We start from the raw sequence: 26,763 nt of genomic DNA, 5'->3' as shown, positions 1-26,763 counted from the left end.
GAGAAATCAAACAGTATTTAGTCTTTTTATTTTTTTTTACAGTTAAATAGGACTTTTACTATGTGTTGTTACAGGGTCTCTAGCTCTACAGGATCTACCAAAAACTGAAATTTTTTTTGGTTGACTGACTGCTCAAAGAAGGAACCTTGTAAACTTTTTTTTAAAGTTACACCAGATAGATGAACTTAGAAATTTTTAAGCAAACTACGTATATGTGTACCCTTACCCTGGAAAACAACCCATTCAGTTTAAAATAAAAATTAAAGGCAAAATCTCAGCTGCATAAGAGCTGGGGGAGGAGAAACATGAAGGGAGGAAGGGAGGGAGGGAGAGAGAGAGCGAGAGCGAGAGAGAGAGCGCGCGAGAGAGAGCGCGAGAGAGAGCGCGAGAGAGCGCGAGAGAGAGAGCGCGAGAGAGAGAGCGAGAGAGAGAGCGCGCGAGAGAGAGCGCGAGAGAGAGAGCGCGCGAGAGAGAGCGCGAGAGAGAGAGCGCGCGAGAGAGAGCGCGAGAGAGAGAGAGAGAGAGAGAGAGAGAGAGCGCGAGCGAGAGAGAGCTGTGTCCAATGACATAGCAGATCACAATGTAAATACAGTTGCCGGTTATCGGCAGCACTATCTTCACACTGTCACAGGCAGTACACTGATTATCAGTGCTGCCCAGCAGTACCGCCAGTCAGTGCCATCTGTCAGTGCCACCCATCACTACCATCTTGGTGCCTCATCAGTGCTACATATCAGTGCTGTCTCATCAGTGCCGCCTATCAGTACCACCTCATCAATGCACATCAGTGGAGTAAAAATTACCTGTTTGAAAAGTTTTATAATAGAAACAGAGGAAACCCTTTTTGCTTTTCAAATTTTGTGCTCTTTTTTTAATTTAAAAATAGTGCAAAAAATAAAAACCCCAGTGGCGAGTAAATACCACCAAAAGAAAGCTTTATTTGTGTGAAACAAATTATAAAAATGTCATATGGGCACAATGTTGCATGACCGCGCAATTGTCAAAGTGCAACAACACCGAAAGGTAAAATTGGCCTGCGCAGGGTGGGGGGGAAGTGCCCGGTAGGCAAGCGGTTCAAAAGGCTTTTTTACCTTCATGCAAACCCCCCCCCCCCCAAAAAAAAAAAAAAAAAAAAAAAAACACATTTGTGTGCAGCTGACCCCTCAGCCACCCCTTATACTCAACATGACCCTGATTTCGATCCAGTGATGTGCACAAGACCAGCGGCTCTCCCAGGTCTCTATCGCCTCATTAGCTGAGACACAGCAGTGGGAACCATTGGCTCCCGCTGCTGTCAATCACAGTCAGTGAGTAGGGAGTGGGACATGCACGAGCACCCCCAGAGCAAGTGGCTTGCTCTGGCGGCACTTAGCAGGAGGAAGGGGCCAGGAGCACCAGCAGGGGACCCGAGAAGAGGAGGATCGGGGCTGATCTGTGCAAATCCATTGCACAGAGCAGGTAAGTATGACATTTTTTTTTTAAAGTGAACCTTGAGCATAACTTTTAACTAAGGAAGGCACATAAATACTACACACCTCTACCTACCTAAATGGCCATATTTTATCAGTCACTGAGCAAAGGTGATGACACACACACACACACATTTATTTGTGGATTATACTTGTAGCTGCTATCTTTATATCAGATTAATGAAATAACTTCCTGAAGGTAAGGATCAGCAACTACTCAAAACATGCGAAGCTTGTATCATAAAAATTGGTATTAACTTTACCATAACTCACAATATGAAAATACACTAGTTTTCCTTCTAATATTCCCACAAAAACACAATGAACTTACAGTAAGGCAGTGTTGGATGTGATGCCATTCTTCGAACCTCTTTGATTGTTCTCTTTATCATCTGTTGGGGAAAAAAAGATTATGTATAAAATGTACATGTGGTCATAAAAGGCTTATAATTAAAATTGCCACGCAGGTACAGTAGTGAATTTTTTTTTTCTCTTTGTGTAGTTAACCAAAACTACATATAATGCACCATCCAAAACCATGTTTCTGAATAAAAGTCTTTCCCCCTTGCATCATCATGTTAGAACATCTGCCTGTTGCAGAAAATGTAGATCATTGTAAAACACTGCCTTATTGACAAAAATTTTAGCATAGTTGCACTCATTTTTTTTTTCCTAAACAGCAGAAAATTTACCAGGGAATCACTGCCATCTGAATGAAAAAGACACTATTGTAGGAGACCCCACTGCTGATACAGAAACATGAAAATTCCAAGTTGGAGTTTGCCAAAACTTATCTGAGGAAGCCATAATCCTTTGTGAGAATGTACTGTGGACAGATGAAATAAAATTACAGCTTTTTGGTAAAGCCCATCATGGTACTGTTTTCAGAAAAAGCAATGAGGCGTTTAAAGAACAGAATACAGTCCCTTCATTAAATCTGAAGACAACCAAAGAATTCTGAGGTGCAATGTAGGGCCCAGTTTCATAAAGTTGGGTCTCCATCAGAGGTCATGGGTCTTACAGCAGGACAATGACCTAAAGCACATGTCAAAAAGCACCCAGAAATGGTTTCAGACAAAGTGCTGGAGAGTACTGAACTGGCCAGTAATGAGTCCAAATCTCAATCCCATAGAGCACCTGTGGAGAGATCTCAAAAAAGCAGTTGGGAAAAGGAAACCTGCCAATATGAGAGACCTGGAGCAGTTGGCAAAAGAAAAGTGGTCCAAAGTTCCAGTAGAGAGGTGTAAGAAACTCATTGATGGTTACAGGAAATGAGCAATTTCAGTTACTTTTTCCAAAGCGTGTGCTACTAAATATTAAATTGAGGTTGCCAATAATTTCATTCAGTCCATTTTTGGAGTTTTGTGTGGAAAGTGTTTGATTTGGCTTTTGGTTTCTCCACTTTTTTGTGCCATAGCAATACAAACAAAAGAAACATGAGAATGCTTAAACACTTGTAATTGCAACAATTTTCTGTGCAAAGTGGCGCATCAATTGACAGAAATTCAGGGGTGCCAATATTTTTGGCCATGACCGTATGCACACGCTCTGCAGGAAGAGGTTAAGTATTCTGTGACTGAAAATTCAAGCCCTCCTTTTTTTGTTTAACTTTAAGTGTTTCCTATTGGGTGTGCATAAAGTTGAAATTACATTTTTTGTGATTATTTTCCATTACATGTCTGTCTAAATTGGATAGGGTAGGTTTTGACCTGGAATTTAATTGGTATTTATTCGTTGTTCCTTGCAGAATACTGATGCTAAAACATCTCTAAATAACTAATGACTGGTGAAGACATGCACTGTACGCGGTGCCTTTACTGGTACAAAGGATTTTTGAGGAACAGTGCTGCTTTTGCTAAATGCACCATTTTATGATACTAAAATTTAAAGTATGATTTCCCATAAAATCTTTCTAGGGCAACAATGTAGAATTACAATATAATATGTTTTTTTTAATGGAATTCTAACTCTCATTTACCCACCAAGAGTTGGTAATGATCGTGGCTATATAACACTACAGAAGACATTTCATGACAGGGCATTGAAAAAAAAACTTTGAACATACCCACAATAACAGATTTCAAATTATTCTACTGGTTTAAAACAGTAAACTTATTTTTAATGATGTGCAGTCATACCAACAGTGACACTGCACTTTTTTTCAGCTAGTACAGGAAATTACAGGAAGCTTTAGATGAACCAATACATTTTCTTGTCTGCATTAAAAATGTGATCATTAGTCACACTAAAAAAAACATTTATCATGCTCCTTTTTTGATGTACAAAGCTAAACCAAGGGAAAAGGACTATACTATTCTACAGAAAAGCACCTATTCAATATTATATTTACATGCAATAAAATGACACGGTACTTACCACAGATGCACCCCTTCCAGTCTGAATTCCTCCAAGCCAAGGCATATTGATAGGGGTGCCTGGGTTACTGTGGGTGTAAGGAGTGGATCCCTGCACAGCTGTGAGGTCATCCCGTGTGTGTACAACCAAGAAGTCATCTGGTCTGTAAAAAGACCACAGCACATAGCAAAATAAAATGAATGCAAATTAAGCAGCCAGTCTTGACATCATGTATTCTGGAACAGAAGTATTACTTGAAGAATAAAAGCGTCTAATCAACACAAAGAAATATTATATAACCGAAACCTACACTAATTTCATTTTATGTCAATTGTCTCGGACACTCTCCCTTATCCATTAAGAGCTCAATTAGCTCACTTCAGTTTATGCTTTTTGCAGCACTAAGATCAACTGCAGGGCTGTCCTGTATTAGGACAATGGTGTCATGTCATGGCGCTCTTTTACTGCATTTCATACCGAGCAGTATGATACAGTTAAACACCAAAGATATATTGGTTTCCCTGCCATTTTCCTGTTCCAATATATGTTCTGAACAGTCAAATGTCTACTTCTGAACTCTGCCTGAAGTCAAACTTACTACACATATAAAAATATAGTGAGATGTGCAACTCTGGCACTACCTCAAAAGTGAGTCACTAAATAAATATCTCCAAGTGCATGCAACTGCTGCTAGCATCAAAATGTGTTCCCACACTAGGTCCCGTCCGACAATCGGTGTTCCACTGTGCCCAGAGGACACAGCGGGCACCGGATCGTGGTACCCCTGGGAGCGCGCACAAGCAGGGTGCGGGGAGGCCGTTTATAAACGGCCACCCGACCCTGCACTGCCACCGTCCGGCCATTTATATACAACAGCCGGACGGGAGGTGGATAATAAGAGTCTATATTATCTAATATCAAATTATGGATTTAATAGACTGATCTGTAGGACTTTTCATCAAGTGCACATGTTATATGTTTTCTGTGAGGTATATTTTATGCGTATCACAAGTATATTTTACTATAGGAAATATACAAATGCTACACATTTTTTTTTTTTTTTTTTTAGCAGCGCAGTATCACACATTGCATCATTATCATATAAAAATATGACTATAATTGTATATGACAAACTCTAGACTGGCGGTGCCGTTCCAGGCTCCTGTCAGTCCTTGAGAGTTGGAGGCAGGGAAGAAGCTTGCCTCAGCTCAATAGATGCAAGTAAGCAAAAGAAAGTGACCCCGAATGCCACACATCTCGCAAGACCGTGTGGATCATGAGAGCAGCATCAGCCCAGGCACTGTTCAGGCCATGCCCGACACCTTTCTCCCCGCCCACGACGCTTAGTCATCCATGAATAAGCCCTGTGGGTTGGATGAAACGTGTCAGGGGGCATGGACTAGACAAGAGTCTGGGCAGAGGCTGCTCTCGCCATCCACACAGGGTCTAGCGAGTTGCGCGGCACTCATGATCACTTTTTCTTCACTATACAATCAATTATACGTACCTGCAGTAATTCAGAGGATCATTATTAAAACTGAAGAAATGCATACCCTTTATTTTCGGTTTCAAAGTCCTCATCAATCCAGGAGTAAATCTGGGTAGCCAGTATTGCAGACACATCAAGTTCTTGGATATCGTGGCTAGAAGCAATAGCAATGCAATTTCTGTTGGCCTTGAAGGAAATAAATTGCAGACATTTTAAGATTATGAAGTAAACAGCTTATTCCATGAAACAAAATTTATTATAGCGCAGGAAACATGAGTACAGTAGAAATATACTTGCAAGAACAGGTCTATTCTAAAATAGATTAAATGCCTTTACGTTTCTCTTTTAAAGATTTTTACTTAAGTGCATAACTATAAATATTAGACTTGAACTTCATGGAGAGTTCAGACAGCACTGTTGAAATCCCTTAAACATCTAAGTGTCGGAATGTAATTTCTGTGCAACTAAAGGACATTTTTCACAACAGATTATAAGAATGAACCCTTCTGCGAGGACATCCAATCAGGGTGCAGCAAGACAATGCCACAATTGTGGCTTACATCAACCACCAAGGGGACACCAGGAGTCTTGCAGCCTTGAAGGAAGCAATCCAGATAATCTCATGGCTTTGCTGTCCAGTGATCTCTTCAGTCTACATCCCATGAGTAGACAGCTGGAAAGCGGACTACCTCAGCCACCACTGCCTGGCTCAAGGGGAATGGGCCCTTCACCCAGACATCTGATGTCAGAAATGGGGGACTACCGATGTAGACTTTCTACCCTCCAGATTCAACACCACACTAGCCGTTTATAGCCAGGACCAGTATCCTTTGGCACTGACCTCAGATACCCTGATAAGAACCTAGAACACAGACATACTCAGATTTCTAGCACAGGACTCCTGGCCTCTTCCTAACAGGTCAGAGGTGCTGTCCAAGGCCTTTTATTCCATCCTAATTTTCAGTCTCTGGCTTTAGCAGCAGGGCTGTTGAAGCTTAGAGGGTTTCTGAGTCTGCCATTCCTGCCTTGCTGCAAGCAAGAAAAATCACTTTGGTTCTTTATAAATCTGCAGAAACCACCCTTTGAATACATCCAATACTGTACATTCCTTTAGATGACTTCTAGAATGTAGCCCCTTTGATTGCCATCATACCTGTTCGATGTGTCTGAGTTGGAGGCTTTCTTTTGTAAGGAGCACTTCCTCATACTTCACAAAGATAAGGTTTTCTTACACTTCATGAGGACATAGCCCTGTCATTCTTATGGCTTGCTCCAAAGTATCAAAGGAAAGTTTGACTCATTGCCTGGGTGTAGTCAGATCCATTAGAGTCTACCCTCACAGCTACAGTTTCCATCAGATAGACAGCTTCCCTATTTGTCCTGTCCTCAAGACCTCCCAAGGGATGCCCTGCTTCTTATTCCACAACTGTGAGATGGATAAGCAATCTGATCACGAGAACTTACACTTTGAAGGAAAATGTGCCTTTATGCACCCATTCCACCAAATTGGTGGGTGTTTTCTGGGCATTTTAACACCAAGCCACTGTAGCCCAGATTTGGAAGGTGGCCACCTGGACATTTTTCAAATTTCTACCAGGCAGATTTCCTGTCTCCTGTGGATAAAGCTTTCGTCTGCAAGGCTCTTGCAGCGGCACTGAAGCTGGGTCCTTTTGACCCTTGTTGTTGTTGGGGCTGTTGGCACAATTCTCTTTGTCTAGCTGTTACCCACCCTTTTATTCATTGCTTGGGGATGTCTCAGAGTCTATGAAAACTTTGCCTGTTGAGTCTGCTGGGTTGACCAGAAACAAAACTTGCAGTGTGTACCGGGCTTTAGACCATAAGATGTTTATACAGATAAGCCAAACAGAAGCTCAACACAGCAAATAAATGCTAATAGGTCCACATCGAATTGTGAGTGAGGAAGAGAGGGATCTTAGTAGAACCAACAAAACCAGACTGAGATCCCTCAAAGCCAAATGCTGTTCCAGACAAGATTGAAGCAAAAGATAATTTTTTAGTAGCCTAGAGCTTGGGAAAGATGTCAGTGGACAGGGCATCCACCTGTACACCAAAGCTGAAAGAGAAAGGCCAACTGAAAGACAGGCCAAGAGAGTCAACTTGTGGCCCCTGTGAACTGTGGTTTCCAAAAGGGCTAAATGTCTTTCAATAAAATTAGACAAAGTGGTGGAAAACTTTCTCTGGATAAACAGAAGAATGGGATGCACCAGAAGTATGGGTTCTGAGGAATGAAGCAACCTAGAATGGGGACAGCAGTAAGGATTAACAGAATACTCCCCCCCCCCCAAGCCAATTGCTGAGGGTGAGCTGGCAAGGCCCGCTGGCTGACCCACTTCCCTAGCATTTATGATCTGCCATGTGTAGTAAATTGTGTTGCACAAGGGGTACTTGCAGAAGGGCTGCTGCTTGTGTAAACTGGGACCAACGCAAGATCCAGTGACTGAAGCAACTTTACAGGCAGGCCCCAAATCTTCCGCCAGGACTAGGTACACACAGTCCCCACAAGGTGGAGAAGAGGAGTCAACTGAATTGGAAAGCCGTAAGCTGGGAAACTGCAGTTGTGGTACCTAGTAAACTTTCTAAAGGAGTTCGGATGAAAAAAAAAAATAAAGTAGAAAAAGCAATTAAAGGAAATTGTTACTTCTCTCAGAAAAGAGAAAACAAGTCTATTCACTTATACTAGCCAAAAATGAGTACAACTAAAAGGCAATTTTTTTTTTCTTCTTGGACACAGTGGAGATGGATTAGAACACACATTAGGTTTTTTATTGCAGTCTGTGCCCTTGTTAGACCATTATTATCCAAAGTCAAAGTAAAGAAAATCCCAAATTTTGGGTTGTCCCCAAAAAGTAATAGAGGGGACATTTTCTAATGGGGACACTAGTTCTAATGACCTGGGGGGTCCCCAAGGAATTCCTTTAATTTGCGGGGATTAGCTCTCTCTTTGTGTTTTGGCTATGGGACAGGAACTGAATTTAAATTTCCCCAATGGAACACAGATGACAAAAAAACAAAAAAAAAAAAAAACTTTCAGGGGTCATAACCCTCCCTTACTCTAACCAAAATGAAAAAGAAAAAGGTTTTGCCTATGGTTCTACTTTAAGGCTATCTTTACAACTTTGTTTGCCAGCATCCAATCACTTGGATCTGGTCCAGACAGCTGCATAAGCCATAGTCTACAACTCTTATCCTTGGTCCTGTAATGTACAATTAAAAAAATAAATTTTACACAACATACGACTATTCTTTGTGGAACACAAAAAGAACAAGTGTTAGAAAAAAAAACAAAAAATTAACAAAGCACTAATAACATTGTCAAAAACCGAAGATGAACATGCACTGAACATACCTTATTTACGGAAAATGCAGTAATTATGTCAGACTCTTTGTGGATTATTCTTGCTCTTCCTCCTGAAGAAGCCATATCTGTTTCTGTCTGGAGACAGAATTTGAAAGCAGTATGAAAATACCCAGAATAAATTTATGAATGCTCATTTCCTGCAAGTTATAAAAGTCAAGCCCCTCCTAAATTCAAACAGTTCAATGTGTGACACTTTTTCAGAGTTTCAATGTTGTCTGCTTCTAAACACCCCTTAGTGTTACAAAGAAAAAGTCCAGTCGGTTGCACTCTTAATCTTCAATGTAATCACTAAAGTAATTTAAAAAAAAAACCCATAAAAACAGCAATGGTGTGTAGATGCACACATGGGGAGGGATAAAGGGGTTAACGCATTTCACCTTTCCTGTGCTTTGTCAAAACCTGAGCTCCCCATCTGATTGATGCACCTGCTAACCCCTCCACGTACAGATTACACAGGTGCAAACTATCAATCAGATGGTAGCTACTCTCCAACCATGTGTCTGTAAAACTTGTTTCATGTATTCGCAGATCTCAACAGACCTGATATATATACTTACAAATAATGATCAGGTCTCAATAGATCTGAATATACCCTTTATTTATAAACAATATAATACTGTATTATAAACTCCAATAAACAATAATAAACAATATGACACACTAATTATAAACACTAATAAATATTAATACTGCGGGTCCCCGGAAGGGGTGTGCACGTCAGCCACCACAGCTGTGCTGTCATTTGTTATAGCACAAGTCGATCAGCGGTTCTCGGTGATTAATGGCCAGGACCTGCTGATCAGCTGAGCGAATGTCAGAAGAGAGCCCTGTGTTGGTAAACAACACAGGGCTCTCTACGGAGAGCAGTGATGTGGTTGTTTTTTTTCTCCCTGTGAAGCTTAGTAAAAGCAACACACTCGAAGCACTTTGCAATTGTTAGGAACACATTTAACCCTTTGATTTCCCCTAGATGCTAACCCCTTCCCAGCACGTGTCATTAGTATAGTGACAGTGTATAGTATTAGCACTGATCACTGTATTAGTGTCACGGGTGATGTCAGCATCAGTTCCAACAAATTGTCAGATTGCCCGCCACATTATCACAGTTCCCCCCACTAGAGGTTACTGATCACTGCTATTACTAGAATTAGTAAAAAAAATAATACAATTCCAGAATATACAGTATACCATAGTTTTTAGAGGCTATAACATGCAAACCAATTAATATATGCTTATTAATATTTTTTTTTTACCAAAGACATGTAGCAGAATACATTTTGGCCTAAATTTGTTTTTTAAAATTTTATAGCAGAAAGTAAAAAAAAAAAATGTATTTATTTTTTAAATTTTCAGGCTTTTTTCGTTTATACAATATGAAATAAAAAACCCAGTAGTTATCAAATACCACCAAAAGAAAGCTCTATCTGTGTGAAAAAAAATTATATAAATTTCATTTGGGTACAGTGTTGCATGACTATGCAATTACCAGCTCAGTGCTAAATAGCAAAAATGGCCTGGTCCTGAAGGGGGTAAAATTTTCCGGAGCTTAAGTCTTTATACAAATATAAAACACCAGTTAAGCCAAATAGGAGTTTAGCTCCTGTTTTTTTTTTTTCTTTAAAAGGATAAGTTCACTTTAAATACAAAAAATAATAAATGCACATTTATTTGCAGGTAAAAAAAAATGCGCATTTATTATTTTTTTGTTGCAGGAGCCTGTAAAGTATTGCACCAGTGATCAGACTGCTGGTGCAATGCAGGTCTCCTGCAGATCTGTCAGTATATCTGCTTGCCTATACAGGGTGTACAAGCAAGCAGATTTACTGACAGGAAGACTCAATGAACTACCACGGCGCTCCACAGCACCATGGTAGTTCATTGAGAACTACAAACAAACAGACAGCCGCTAAGGCTGTCGGGACTTGAAGTTTGTCATTCACAGAACACAGTGAATAAGAGATGCGGCTGGGCGAGCGGAGCCCTGCACAGGCACAGTTTTTTATAAATTTGACAGTTTGTAAAGGGGGAAAAGATCCCCCGCTAGCTGTCAAAGCAGGGGAGTCGGTCTCATCATAACATTTTACATGTTACACCCTGAATATGGGTGTAACATGTTATGAAAGGTGAATTTATGGTTTAACCCTTTCATGCCGACGTAACACAAATATGTGGCATCACAAAACTGGGCTTTTTTTCCATGGGGCCGCATATCTGTGTACCCGTCTCTGTGCTGGGAGCGCACCACACAGCACGCTCCCAGCACAAAGACCGCGGTGTCACAGAGAGCCGTGGGTCCCATTCGAACGATCGGGACCCGGAACTCCGGATCACATCATCGCTGTGATAGCCTCTGATTGGCTATCACAGTGATCAGTCACTGTACAGCCCACCCCCCCCCCTTGTTTTTTTTCCTCTGTGAATGGAGACGAGAGATGGTCTCTCTCTCTCTCTCTCTCCTTGCATAAAGGGGGAAGAAAAAAAAAATTGTTAAAAAAAAAAAAAGATCCCCCGCTAGCTGTCAAAGCAGGGGAGTCGGTCTCATCATAACATTTTACATGTTACACCCTGAATATGGGTGTAACATGTTATGAAAGGTGAATTTATGGTTTAACCCTTTCATACCGACATAACACAAATATGTGGCATCACAAAAATATATATAATATATATATATATATAAAAAAATAAAAGAAAAAAATACCAAGATCAAGGTTTGATCTAGTTCAGTGCCAGGGTTAGTGTTTGGGTCCATTGCCATTAACCACCAAATGAAAGCCCATTTGTCCTGAAAAAAACACGGTATAATTCACCTGGATGTACAAAGTAGTTGTGATGATATGTATGCAAGATTGTGCTTAGGCGTGAAGGGGTTAAGTAAATGCAAATGACCAGTTTACCTATTAGACATCTTTCTTGTTAGGTCGAACAACATACAGGATAATACCCCTTTAATGTGTAAACCTTCTAGAATTTAATCTATTTATTAAGCCTGTATTAACCGGGGGGATACTGCATCCAAAATTTTATCTGAAGTGCAAAAAATTATTATATTAATAATTTCATTTAAAAAAAGTGAAAGATATCTCCAGTTAGCTATTTTGTTATATATACACAAACAAATATTAAGACATACCTCATTCAAAGATCTTTTCTTTGTAAAAATATTCCTTATAAAGGTTTCCTGGATGCCTTCTTGTTTTACTAAATACTGCCAAAGCCTCTTTACTGGCAAGGTACTTGTGTGCTTGGATCTAAACAGTGAAATGGCAGAAAATATGTTCACTAAAAGACTTAAAACGCCAAAGTGAGTTATTACCAACACTGAACCAAAATATTTTGTTTACAGCCATTAACTAGTTAGTGGAAAGCAATTGCATTCTGTGTAGTCAAGGCCCATTGAGCCTTGACTACACAGCTGTGAATGCACCAAAAAAACAGACATGCACCTTTTTTTACAATGCAGCACACCAAAATGCACAATGGTTTTTTGATGTCCACTATAAGTGTTGGAGTTGTGCTGCCTTAGTATGTTGGGGTGCTATTAAAAAATGAATGGCTCCATAACGTGCTAACACAGGTAATGTGCCTTAATGCATATCAATGAGATGCACCGCACTGAAAAGGTGTGAATGAACCCTAAAAAGATTACTAAAATGACCTCTATATACTTAGGTGTACAAAAACTACAAAGGACCTGAGCTTCAGAAAAACAGAAAGACAGAGGTCTAGTGCATGAGAACTACTAATCTAGGGTATAATGGACAGGACACCAGCTTTGCGGCCTTGTGCAGGTATGTGCCTTTCTCCACAATTCAGCCTTTATTTGGGTTCTACAGTTCTAAATAAAGTTGTATTAAATCCAAAAACAAACTCTTATTATACTGCTGCTTACTAATTATCAGATGTGATGGCTGCATTAGTTTTTGTTTTTAGTCTTTTTTTCCCTTTATTTTCACCTGGTGATCTGGCCAGTAAATCTGTTGCTTTTCAACAGAAAAAGCTGTCCTGCAGATGCAGCAGTTACAGGGTTGAGATATACCATTTATTACTGATGGGTGCTTACAATGATCAGGTTTTACTTATATATGTACAACATCCCAAAATTAAAAAAAAAAATGTTTTCTGTAATTGCTTATAAAGTGTTTGTTGGAGTTCAGCTTCAATTTGTTAGTGTATCCAAATCTGCTAGTACATCTAACACTTTCCTTTCCCCAGATTAAAGCGGTAGTAAACCTTCATTCATAAGTTTTCCTCATGTTAACCACATGCCGCCCAGCCACTGTATAAATACAGCGGCAGGGCAGCCCGGCTGGGCAAAAGCATGTTTTAAAACGTGTGTTTTGTAAACAGGTAGGTGGCGCGCGCGAGGCGCGCCGCCGCCCTACCTGTCCCGCCGATCACAGCCGCGGATGTCAGTCACCGAGTCACAGCCGGTCGTTAACGGCTATGTCCCGGCGATCGGCGGCAATCGCTGACAGAGAGCACAGCTGCGGTAGCTGTGTTTTCTGTCAGTTCCGTGACAGCTCCAGGACACGCTGATCGGGACAGAAGAGTTTATCTATCCCGATCAGCGGTGTTCCCTGCAGTACACACCCCTGCCCCCTAGTAAAACACTTCCCTCACACAGTTAACCCTTTCCCTGAAAAATAAACTTAACCCTTTCCTCCCCAGTGCCATTAGTACAGTGTTTTTTTTGCACTGATCACTGTATTGGTGTCACTGGGGATGTCAGTGACCCCAAGTCAGTACCCCCCAATGTCAGAATGTCTGCCGCAGTCCCATAAGTCACTGATCGCCACCATAAGTCACTGATCGCCGCCATTATTAGTATAAAAAAAACTTAAAAATCCCAGTATCTTTCCCGCCATTTGTAAACGCTATAATTTTCACGTAAACCAATTAATTTACACGTATTGGGTTTTTTTGTTTTTTTTAGCACAGACATGTCACAGAATGCATTTTGGCAGAAATTTATGACTAAATTTGATTTTTAAATTTTTTTTTACTGGACATGTTTTATAGCAAAAAGTCCCAAATATTGTTTTTTTTTCCTCAAAATTGTCAGCCTTTTTTTTTATAGTGCAAAAAATAAAAACCGCACAGGCGATCAAATACCACAGAAAGAAAGCTCAATTTGTGGGAAAAAAAGGATGTAAATTTCATTTATGTACCGTATTGCATGATCGTGCAATTGTCCATTAAACTAGCGCAGCGCTGTATAGCAAAAAAATGGTGTAAATTGCAGTATCTATACCATAGTTTGTAGACGCTATAACTTTCACACAAAGCAATCAATATACACTTATTGAGATTTTTTTTTTTTACAAAAAACATGTAGCACAATACATTTTGGCCTAAATTTATAACCAACTTTGAATTTACTATATATTTTTTATAGCTGAAAGTAAAAAATATTGTTTTTCTTAAAAATTTTTGGTCATTTTTTGTTTATAGCGTGAAAAATAAAAAGCGCACAGGTGATCAAATGCCACCGAAAGAAAGCTCTATTTGTGTGAAAAAAAGGACGTAAATTTCGTTTGGGTGCAGCATTGCATGACCACGCAATTATCAGTTGAATTAGTGCAGCGCTGAGTAGCAAAAAGAGGCCTGGTCATTAACGGGGGTAAATCCTCTGGAGATCAAGTGGTTAAGCATTGTGCTCCAGCATAATTTTTTCCATGCTAAGCATCATGTGTGTCCAGCAATGCACCCTTCAGAAGAAATAGCCTGATCTTTTGTGTAGTGGCATCATCAGCGCAAGCACATTTTGTCCCCAGGCATGGCACAACCAGTATGCCGTTAATCCACATATCCTCTTGCCTTCATCAGCATTGCTTTGCAATAACGCAAGGGTGCTGACCTATTGTAGAGTTCCTGAAACACTCCATGTGACTTGACATGCCACAGACAGTGACAACATTGTGCAAGGATACAGGAGAAAGGGAAAATATGTACTACATGATGAAAGTGAAAGAGAACCGTTACAGTGCATCCAGAAAGTATTCACAGTGCTTAACTTTTGCCACATTTGTTATGTTACAGCCTTGTTCCAAAATGGATTAAATTCATTTTTTTCCTCAACATTCTACAAACAATACCCCATATGGCAGCATGAAAGAAGTTTGTTTTGAAATATTTGCAATTTATTAAAAGTCCAGACTTGAACCAGATTGAACATCTCTGGAGAGATCTGAAAATGGCTGTGCACCGATACTCCGCATCCAACCTGAAGGAGCTTGAGAGGTACTGCAAAGAAGAATGGGAGAAATTGTCCAAAAATAGGTGTGCCAAGCTTGTAGCATCATACTCATAACGACTTGAGGCTGTAATTGGTGCTAAAGGTGCTTCAACAAAGTATTGAGCAAAGGCTGCAAATACTTATGTACATGTGGTTTTTTTTAATGTTTTTGATTTTTAATAAATTGCAAAGATTTCAAAATAAACTTCTTTCATGCTGTCATTACGGTGTATTGTTTGTAGAATGCTGAGGAAAAAAAATGAATTTAATTCATTTTGGAATAAGACTGTAACATAATACAATGTGGCAAAAGTTAAGCGATGGGCATACTTTCTGGATGCACTGTAAGACGGTGCAGACTTCGGCAGGGAAACATTAAATGAAATGAAGCATAAAGAACTACATAAAACAAGATAAGGGGTATATTGCGGTGTGTTTTAACAATGGAAGAGTGGGCTTATGTTTTTTTTATTGGGGCGGCTGAGTTTATTACCACTGTAACAATGCTGATGTCAAAAAGATGCCCCTGTGCTCCTTTATTCAAAGTGGAGGCACTCTATTAAAGGCCAGATCACCAAGTGAAAAAACAGGGGAAAAATCCTAAAAGAAAACTAACGCAGACAGCACATCTAAAGATTGGTAAGCTGCAATATATTACATTTTGGGCTTAATAATGCTTTAAAGGCCTGTTTTTTTTTTCTTTCACATACTTATACAATAATATAATTAAACATTATTTTATAATAATTAGATTGTTATCTATGTCATTTATTCCTCTGAGAAACCAGTGAGGATTTTCAGCAGTTGTATGCTAATCAATCACCTACCACTAAGTTTTAGCATTTTACAGAACATTAGGAAAATTTGCTTTAGCTGCAGGAATACCAACTTGAAAGGTGTATCTGTTGGCTCCAACAATGCCTTGTGCCTCAAGATTGCAGGTCCAGCAGACAGAGCCTCCTCTGTGCTTGGCATGGTAATAAAATCTTGTGGTGGACCGCCATATATTTCAAGTCTTCGCAGGAGTACCTGTTCCCACCTCTGTAAAGTCTTGAGAGTGGCATGACAGAGGGGTGAGGCTACAGGAAGATCTGTAAGAATCAAAAGGAAATGTCACTTGATAACTACTTTTTCCAGGTCAGATACCGGAGAGATGGTCCTTGTTTGTTTTTTATGCTTTGTTATCATGGATCTGCAACTCAAAAGCTGCGCCCCTGTTCTGCCACAACAGTGCCTAAAAATTCTATGAGAATCACAGGGGATTCATAGCAAACAAGGCTGAAGAGCCCTTAGCAAAGATTTCAACAGCCTTGGTATCTGTACAACATACACTAAGTAAAATTAAAAAGCCTGTAATTTTTTCTAATCACTGCAACTGACCGATAGTCAACAGTAAGAAAATATCAACAATTAAACTGATCAACGGGCTGCCGCTCACTTACCAGTTATACACAGACTTAAAAACAATATAACATTTCCCATTATGACCCATCTGAGCATCAACACACACTGATGGTTTCAATTTAATGCAGTACTTATCAGTTCTAAATTACGAATTACTTCTAAAGTACTAATCAGTTCTTAAAGTTACCTGAAAGGTCGTGTCCAGCCAATGGGTAAAAGCCTTTCAAATTCTGAAGGACAAATTGTACCATTGCAAGACGCATCAGAGCCCAGCTGGAAGGTAAATTTAAAAAGTTTGAACTGCTCACAATCTGGTATGCGCAATAAGCTGGAATAAGCAACAAATTACTATGGTCGATTCATTAAGCATCATTCAAAAAAAGAGTGACAGATTACAATAACCCCAACTTCCCCATGAGTTAGATGATATGAAAAACAAAAAAGTGTAGCTTTCTGATGCAAAGATTATTTATAAAAGAAATAGGCTTTAAAAATAAATCAAAATAGAAAAAACTTCAAGGTTTTCTTTTAAATAAAGCTTACATAACAGAAGTTAACAAACATTCTCATTTAAAAAAAACAAAAAAACAAAAAACCTAAAACTAGAAAACCTCTTGTTATCCCTAAATACCCCTCTCACTTTTTCATACTTGTTTTATGAGTTGCTTGCAGTGGTATTAAACCCAAAAGAAAGCATTTATTAAACTGCAGCTTGCAAAGTCTTAGACGTGATGGCTCTATTAGTTTTCTTTTTGCTATAATTTATTTTCAGGAGGTTAATACTGCTAGCAAGTGTAATTTTTCAACAGAACGACTAACTGTTGTGACTGCTACCTGCAGATGTAGCAGTTACAGGGTTGAGACAAACCATTTACCACTGGCGGGGTGCTTACAATGTTTAGCTTTTATTTATCTAAAACCTTTATCCTAAAAGGAAAAAAAATCAGTTTGATGTAACTGCATATAAAGTGTTAGCTGGAGTCCAGCTTCAGTATATGTGTACATTTAAGGACTCGTGCACACAAGGCGTTTAAGAAAACACTCTGCCTCTTGGTAGCAGCATTTTGTCAGAATAAACGCCTGTCGCTTGTCAAAATGACAAACGCTTTTTCAAGCGCTTAGGTGCATTTACAGGCGTCAAGCGTCTGGGCATTAATTCATTTAATTGGCCAGAATAATAATTCTGGCCATTGAAAATAATTAACGCTCAAGTGCCTAGAGTTGACAAGTGTTTAGTTGCATTTACACACGTCAAGTGTTTTTTTTTTACTGCCAAAACATTGCCGCTCCTGGACGCACTGGCCCTGGGTTTTTTTTCCTGTTGGTAAATGCTACTAAAATATTCTAAAACTCTATGTGTGCATGAACACATAGGATAACATAGGAGGGCCGTTTGGAAGCAGTAAGAAAAAAAAAAGTCAGATGCCCCGAAGGCTGCATTCACACTTGAGCGTTTTTGTAGCTGGAAGCTCCAAAAAAACTCAAATTTAAAAAATCAGCTGTTCTCTACGGTGCCTATTCGATCAGGTGTGAACAGGCACCATAGAGAACAACTGATTTTGTTTTTAAATTTGAGCATTTTTGGAGCTTCAAGCTAGAAAACACTCAAGTGTGAATGCAGCCTAAAAGTGTCTGCAAAAACACACTGTATGCATGAGGCCTAACAGTCCCTTCCCCCCACACTGACAATACTGCCATCCAAAGGTGTCTCCTGCTTCATCCAAGTGTAAGGCACTCTAATAAAGGAAGTGTGTTACTAGCCAGATCACCAGGTGAAAACAGTGGGAGAAAACCCCCAAAAATAGAAAACAAATGCAGCCACCACATCTACTGATTGGTAAGCTGCAATACATTACCTTTTTGGTTATGGGTTTAATACCGCTTTAACGTGACTGCCTAATAAAAACACAGCATTCATTCACCTGTGCTATTGCCAATTTCCAGCCATTGTAGACACTTCTTGGTAGTGACAGAGCCTAACCACCCCCTTCCACACATTCGTATTAGAGAAAAAGGCAGTTTATAGCAATGGGTCAATAAGAAATGTGTGAGCAAGAGGGAGTGGAAAAGCTCTGAAATTGTCAGAAAATATTTCAGAACTTTGCTCATTTAGAAAGGTCAGCATGAACATCACAAAAGCCAGCACTCCAAAGTGCAAAGATGAAAGTAATGTATTTACACAGAAAAAATTGTTTTGGAGCTGCACAAGACCCCTTTCTTTTATCAAGGGTGGGATCTGCTGCAGATATGTGCAGACACTTGTATACCTACCTGCACTGAATACTTACTACAAGAGCTTTTTGTTGTTCAAGGACCAGTTCACACTGATACGGTGAAGGATTTACAGAAAATTCTGTGCGTTTCCCGCAGTGCATCAGAATCAAACTCCGTTCATGCTAACGGCTACGAGTGTCTATGTTAAGTTGAAGACATCCCAAAAAGGTTTGCAGAGCAAAGTGTGATTCTGTGAATCGGATTGCATTGGTGTGAACACCCATGTGATCTGATTCCAGTGTGAAAAAAAGGGTGCATGCACCTTTCCTGAGAGTGTGGTGCAGTTTTTGGTATGATTTGAGCCATACAAAATATGAATCATACATGATTTGAACAGGAATGTGGTGCAATTCCTGCTCAATTCAAATGTGGTTTCCAGCAGCGCAACAGTGTAAACTGGCACCAAGAAATGGTTCACATCGGTGCGACTTCAAATTTCCAAATCATACCTGAAGTCGCACCTAATGTATTTCGATGGCACGGTCTTAATCAGTGCGATCTGAAGCAGCGGGATTTCAAAAATAGTTCCTGCATTACTTTTTTCCAATTTGCTTGAGACTTGCATTGACTACTAGTAAATGAAACCAGAGTGAAATCAGAGGTACAAATCGAACTGATCTGCAGCTTTGAAATCGTGCTACTTCAAGTGAAGTAACGAAATTTCAAAGTCGCATTCAGTGTGAACCAGGGCTAAATGTTGTTAAAAATATATATATTTTACATATTACAATTATCTGTTGCTGAGATACACAATGTATCAAAATACAATGTATTATTTTTTTGGTGCATTTTAACAAATGCTAAGCAGAAATGCATACTGTGCTAGATGGGTTGGGACCTAGGCTGATAGCAGGCCCCAGTAGTTTCACACGTAGGCTCAGCTAAACAGAATTCTAAGCTGTCCCTGTTCCCTAACTGGTTTAAGATCAACACCACTCCAAGAAATTCTAGTTGCTATTCTAAACATTAGTCTGTGTATAATGTAAAATTATGCTGTAAATGATGGGTTTATACAAATACACTTTTGTATTTCTATTTTTGTATACCTATATGAGTTAGAATTGGAGTGTTCCTGGATTTGGACTTCTGATAATGAGCCATAATCCTCTTCTTCCTCATCATCGCTTCCTTGACTATCCTCTGAATCATACTCAAGCCTGTTTTGTGAAAAAGGCAATAACGGCTGAAAGTGGGAGAAAAAAAAAAATTAAAATTAACTTGTCTAATTGTTTATGTTCTAGTCAGTGAATGTCAATCGTTTATATGTCAATATATACACACATATATACACAATGTTTAAAGAACCATTTTAGGTCTGAAGATTACATTATATATTTTCTGAAAGCAGACACCCTAGAGAATAAAATAGTGGTAGTTCCAATTTTTTGTCACACGAAATTATTGCAAATGTCTAAAACGCAAAATGTCAGTGAAAATCACACTAAAGTGAATTTTGGGACAAACACAATAAATTTCACAAATTTTTTATAAAATGTAAGATGAGGTTGTGCGCAGTAATATGTAACGTGTATCGCAACCGACATTTTCAAGAGCAGGCGCCTGGATGTGTGCGTTTACGTTTGTACGTGCGTATATGTGGGGCCCTCAACATTTTTTGTGGGGGGAGATGTTACGTGATTGGGTGTAACATTTTTTTTTTTGTTAACTAAAAAAAATATTTTTTCCTTTTGTTTTCATCGCATAGGGGACATAAAGTCCCCTATGGGATGATTATTTGGTGACAGGTTCTCTGTATTGAGACATGCACACACACATATACAGTGGATATAAAAAGAAAGTCTACACACCTCTGTTAACATGTCAGGTTTCTTTGATGTAAAAAAATGAGACAAAGATAAATCATTTCAGAACTTTTTCTACCTTTAATGTGACCTATAAAATGTACAACTCTGTTGAACAAGAAACTGAAATCTTTTAGGTGGAGGGAAGTAAAAATAAAAAACTAAAATAATATGGTTATACAAACTGAAATCTTTTGGGGGGGGGGAGTAAACATAAACTAAAATAATGTGGTTGCATAAGTGTGCACACCCTCTTATAACTGGGGATGTAACTGTGTTCAACATTAAGCAATCACATTCAAAATCTTGTTAAATAGGAGTCAGTACACACCTGCCATAAAGTTCAGCCGTTCTAGTAGGTCTTTTCTGACATTTTCTTAGTCGCATCCTACAGCAAAAGCCATGGTCCGCAGAGAGCTTCCAAAGCATCAGAGGGATCTCACTGTTAAAAGGTATCAGGCAGAAGAAGGGTACAAAATAATTTCCAAGGCATTAGATATACCATGGAACACAGTGAAGAGTCATCATCAAGTGGAGAAAATATGGCGCAACAGTGACCAAGAACTGGATGTCCCTCTAAAATTGATGAAAAGATGAGAATAAAACTGGTCTGGGAGGCTGCCAAGAGACCTACAGAAACATTAAAGGAGCTGCAGGAATATCTGGCAAGTACTGGCTGTGTGGTACAGGTGACAACAATCTCCCATATTCTTCTTATATCTGGGCTATGGGGCAGAGTGGCAAGATGGAAGCCTTTTCTTACTAAGGAAAACATCTAAGACCGGCTAAATTTTGCAAAAACACATCTGAAGTCTCCCAAAAGCATGTGGGAAAATGTGTTATGGTCTGATGAAACCAAGGTTAAACTTTTTGGCCATAATTTCAAAAGATATGTTTGGCACAAAAACAGCACTGCACATCACCAAAAGAACACCATACCCACAGTGAAGCATGGTGGTGGCAGCATCATGCTTTGGGGCTATTTTTCTTCAGCTGGAACTGGGGCCTTAGTCAAGGTAGAGCGAATTATTAATAGCTCCAAATACCAGTCAATATTGGCACAAAACCGGCAGGCCTCCGCTAGAAAGCTGAACATGAAGAGGAGATTCATCTTTCAGCATGACAACGACCCAAAGCATACATCCAAATCAACAAAGGAATAGCTTCACCAGAAGACTCAAGTTTTGGAATGGCCCAGCCAGAGCCCAGACCTGAATTTGATCAAAAATCTGTGGGATGATCTGAAGAGAGCTGTGCACAGAAGATGACCTTGCAATCTGATAAATCTGGAGTGTTTTTGCAAGGAAGAGTGGGCAAATATTGCCAAGTCAAGATGTGCCATGCTAATAGAATCATACCCAAAAAGACTGCGTGCTGGAATAAAATCAAAAGGTGCTTCAACATAGTATTAGTTTGAGGGTGTGCACACTTATGCAACCATATTATTTTAGTTTTTTATTTTTACTTCCCTCCACCTAAAAGATTTCAGTTTGTTGTTCAACTGAGTTGTACAGTTTATAGGTTACATTATAGGTGGAAAAAGTTCTGAAAAGATTTATCTTTGTCCCATTTTTTTTTACATCACAGAAATTTGACATTTAATAGGGGTGTGTAGAAATATATATATACAGATTAGACATTCTTATAATATGTCAACAAAAGTTAGATTTTATTTCCATCATTTACACTTTCAAAATAGCAGAAAACAAAAAAATGGCGTCTGCAAAAGTTTGGGCACCCTGCAGAATTTATAGCATGCACTGCCCCCTTTGCAAAGCTGAGACCTGCCAGTGTCATGGATTGTTCTCAATCATCATCTGGGAAGACCAGGTGATGTCAATCTCAAAGGTTTTAAATGCCCAGACTCATCTGACCTTGCCCCAACAATCAGCACCATGGGTTCTTCTAAGCAGTTGTCTAGAAAACTGAAACTGAAAATAGTTGACGCTCACAAAGCTGGAGAAGGCTGTAAGAAGATAGCAAAGCGTTTTCAGATGTCAATATCCTCTGTTTGGAATGTAATTAAGAAATGGCAGTCATCAGGAACAGTGGAAGTTAAAGCAACATCTTGAAGACCAAGAAAAATATCAGACAGAACAGCTCGCAGGATTGTGAGAAAAACAATTCAAAACCCACGTTTGACTGCACGATCCCTCCAGAAAGATCTGGCAGACACTGGAGTTGTGGTACACTATTCCACTATAAAGAAATACTTGTACAAATATGGTCTTCGTGGAAGAGTCATCAGAAGAAAACCTCTTCTACGTCCTCACCACAAAAATCATCGTTTGAACTTTGCAAATGAACATATAGACAAGCCTGATGCATTTTGGAAACAAGTTCTGTGGACCGATGAGGTTAAAATTGAACTTTTTGGCCGGAATGAGCAAAGGTACGTTTGGAGAAGAAGGGGCACAGAATTTAATGAAAAGAACCTCTGTCCAACTGTTAAGCATGGGGTTGGATCGATCATGCTTTGGGGTTGTGTTGCAGCTAGTGGCACAGGGAACATCTCACGAGTAGAAGGAAAAATGGATTCAATAAAATTTCAGCAAATTTTGGATGATAACTTGATGCCATCTGTGAAAAAGCTGAAGTTAAAGAGAGGATGGCTTCTACAAATGGATAATGATCCTAAACACACCTCGAAATCCACGGGGGATTACATCAAGAGGCGTAAACTGAAGGTTTTGCCATGGCCTTCACAATCTCCTGACCTCAATATAATTGAAAATCTATGGATAGACCTTAAAAGAGCAGTGCGTGACAGACAGCCCAGAAATCTCAAAGAACTGGAAGACTTTTGTAAGGAAGAATGGGCAAAGATACCTCAAACAAGAATTGAAAGACTCTTGGCTGGCTACAAAAAGCGTTTACAAGCTGTGATACTTGCCAAAGGGGGCAGTACAAGATATTAACTCTGCAGGGTGCCCAAACTTTTGCAGACGCCATTTTTTTGTTTTGTTATTTTGAAAGTGTAAATGATGGAAATAAAATCTAACTTTTGTTGACATATTATAAGAATGTCTAATCTGTAATTTGATGCCTTTTGGAGATATTTCCATCTTTCCTTGGCTTCTTTATGCACATTAATACAAATTTTTAGCTAGGGTGCCCAAACTTTCGATCCCCACTGTGTATATATATATATATATATATATATATACATACATACACATACACACACACTAGGGATGCACTGATGCCGATACCGAGTATTATCACGAGTACTCATGAAAATACTACCGATATCTTAATGGATACTTTGCAGTGCGGTAAGTCTCCCTGTAGCATCTCATGCTGAGTGTCAGTGGTAGGAGAGGAGAGAACGGATTTGAAATCCCCACCGCTTTCTTTCCTCTCCTTGCAGCGACGACAGTTTGGGCTAGACGGCATCTGATTGGTCAGCAGCTGGGAGGTTTCCCACACCGCTCCTGCGTGAATTCGGGTTATGACAAGCCTGGGTTCACACAGCAGCAGTGGGGAAACCACATGCGATTTGGACAGGAAATCGCATTCCTGTTTAAATCGCATACTATCCTTTGTTCATTTGTTCGTTAACTCAAATCGCACCACAAAGTATCAGTACTCGGTATTGGTGAGTACTTGACCGAAAGTATCGGTACACACCGATAAACTCGTATCGGTGCATCCCTAATACTTGTGTTCACACTGCACATACACAGAATACCTTTAAGAAAGCAGAAGTGGTAACCATGCATATCTTGCACAAAAAAATCTTTTAAATATGTGCAAATGCATTAGAAAGCTTGATTCTATGTGTAGTTTCACCAAAGCTTCATGAATGTGGCATCTTTACTGTTGGCGCTTGATGAAGTAACTCTGGCTATTCCAGGGCTAAGGTTGATATTATAAGTAAGGTTAGGATTAGGGCCAGAGCCTAATTATTAGAGCTATGTTAGGGGTTTTATGAATTAGGGTAATATAATTTGGAACAGGTAAACTGTAAACGGTTAAGATTTAGTAGTAAAAAGATACACTAACCTTAAAGTTGCTGGAAACCCTAACTGAATAACATTTAGTTTGCTAAATCATGGTGTATCAAACAATTGCAATTGTTCTCTATGTTGCCCATGGATAACCTTTTTGAAGCCATCTCCTGTCTCCATGCATGCATCATCTGAAGCCCTATGAAAGTTCAGTGTCTTTTGTATAAGGTTACAAAGGCCTTTATATAAGGTTCACAAGTTAAATATTAGGTAAAGCTGCAAATTTTAAATTAATGTAATTTCAGAAGGTATTTTCATTACCAGTAAACTTACTGTAGCCTCCCTGGAGGTATTCCCGAGTGTTTCTCGGGGTAAAGTTTCAGTACCACAAGCGGTAACCCCGAGCTACACTCGGGCTTACCATGCAGCGCTGCTCCGGGATCTGTTCTTCACTTACCTTGTCCTGCGCTCCTGCGATGTCCCCCCTGCAGTGTCCCCGGCAATGTCCTCCGGCGGATACCGGCATCTGTCATCTGGGTTCCGTCCCCTGCGAGCGTCGGGACATGTGGAGACGAAACAGCGGGAAATTTGAAAATAACAAAAAGTGACATTCACTAAAATCACATAGTAAATTATTACTGTATCAAACCATTTCATATACATTTTGTCCCTAGTGCTTTGTCCTGTGCCCTTGCCTGCATTTTTACTGTTCTTTCTGCCTGGAACAGTATCCACTATTTATGTTATGTGAATGGGCTCCCTCCTTGTATAAACAAAAGCTAGCAAGCACTACTTACCCTGTGCATGCTCCAATGCTGCCCCCGGAAAATTCCTCATCAGACACTGAAAACGATTTTGCGACTTTGCTCAGTGATGTGCGAACTTGGCGCTATATTTCCAATGTCAGTGTTTTTGGTTTGATTATATTATTGAATTAAATGTATTATTATATATTATTTTTTATGATTATTTATTAAATTATAATTTATGATTTCGTGTTTCAAATTGTAACACACCCGGGATGTTTACTACACATAGAGCAGTGGATCGGCTCCACCCCTCCTTTTTGCTCACTGGTCTGTGATTGACAGCAGTAGGAGGCAATGGCTCCCATTGCTGGGTCTCAGCCAATAAGGATAGAGAGACTCAGGACACCTGAGGCTCCCCTGCACATCACTGGATCAAGTGGGGGCTCAAGTGAGTAAGGGAAGGGCTGTGGGGGGAGGAGCACACAGAAGGTTATTTTACCTGCATGCATAGAAACCTTCAGCCTGTACAACCACTTTAAAGATCACTAAAAAGTTAGTTACCAAAGAAATGTTCCAATAAATACAACACTTCTATTATACCAACATCATTGCGCCAATGTAATAAAGAGAGGAAATACACTCACTGGATGCTGCTACTATTAAAAAACTCTAAATAATAATAAAAATGTGAAAAATATACATTATTTGTGATTTGTATATTTTTCACACTTTAAATATCAGTTAAAGTTGAACCCCAGGTACAAAGGTTTTAATTTAAATATATTACTTAATAGCCACAAAGGATATAAATCCACTTTGTGCAACAAATACAGTCACTGTATACAAGGGGAGAGATTTGTCTTTTTTACAGGAAACTTCGGAATAGAGACAAAGTGTGAGGGAATAGAGGTCAGGAGACGCAAGTGCCGATCTGTTCTCATATTTTTTGGCACCACAAAAACATAAAAGTACTCTTGCTGTGGGGTTTCTTTAGCCAACGTGCAATACTCCATGAATTTTTGGTTATATTATTTGAATATACATATCTATGATCAAATAAATGTAACCATTTGGCTTCCTCTGACGTATGTTATACAGTTGCGTTCAAAAAGTTTACATACCCTGGCAGAAATTGTGAAATTTTGGCATTGATATTGAAAATATGACTGATCGTGCCAAATAATGCTCTTTTATTGAAGGATGATGATCATATGCAGCCATTTATTATCACATTGTTGTTTGGCTCCTTTTTAAATCATAATAACAGAAATCACCCAAATGGCCCGGATCAAAAGTTTACATACCTGGAATGTTTGGCCTTGGTACAGACACACAAGGTGACACACACGGGTTAAAATGCCAATTAGAGGTTAATTTCCCACATCTGTGGCTTTTTATACTTCAATATTTTTATTGAGAATTGGTCCACAGTGGTATGCATAGGAACAATAACATTTCTGCCCACATGGCGAAATGGTGAGAATAAACAAAGTCATAGAACATATAAGCATATATATAAAAACCAGCATTCTCACCAGGTAGCAAACGCTCCAACAGACGATGGACAAGGGCATTGCCAGAGAAATTAACCACCAATATAAAACCCCAATTCAAAAGAAAAAACGTTAAGAATAGGGAGAAAAAGAAAAGATCT

At 39.4% G+C, this 26,763-nt stretch overlaps 1 protein-coding gene across 2 annotated transcripts in view; it reads right to left on the bottom strand.

Moving 5' to 3' along the window:
- Nucleotides 1-26,763, bottom strand: part of DMXL1 (Dmx like 1) — a 222,789-nt gene that overhangs the window by 19,572 nt on the left and 176,454 nt on the right. For both annotated transcript variants that reach the window (XM_089673106.1, XM_089673173.1), the window contains 8 exons: nucleotides 19,655-19,791; nucleotides 16,522-16,607; nucleotides 15,820-16,021; nucleotides 11,826-11,943; nucleotides 8,681-8,767; nucleotides 5,378-5,499; nucleotides 3,846-3,987; nucleotides 1,801-1,861 (listed from right to left, as the gene is read on the bottom strand). In XM_089673106.1, the coding sequence (XP_089529232.1) occupies nucleotides 1,801-1,861; nucleotides 3,846-3,987; nucleotides 5,378-5,499; nucleotides 8,681-8,767; nucleotides 11,826-11,943; nucleotides 15,820-16,021; nucleotides 16,522-16,607; nucleotides 19,655-19,791 (955 nt within the window). The remainder of the gene's footprint in view (nucleotides 1-1,800; nucleotides 1,862-3,845; nucleotides 3,988-5,377; nucleotides 5,500-8,680; nucleotides 8,768-11,825; nucleotides 11,944-15,819; nucleotides 16,022-16,521; nucleotides 16,608-19,654; nucleotides 19,792-26,763) is intronic.

This window comes from Staurois parvus, unplaced genomic scaffold (assembly GCF_062004578.1).
Source record: "Staurois parvus isolate SC_StPar_1 unplaced genomic scaffold, SC_StPar_1.0 ptg000004l, whole genome shotgun sequence".
Taxonomy (NCBI): domain Eukaryota; kingdom Metazoa; phylum Chordata; class Amphibia; order Anura; family Ranidae; genus Staurois; species Staurois parvus.
Note: the sequence above shows the minus strand (reverse complement) of the source record. Positions and strands in the feature narration are given on the sequence as shown.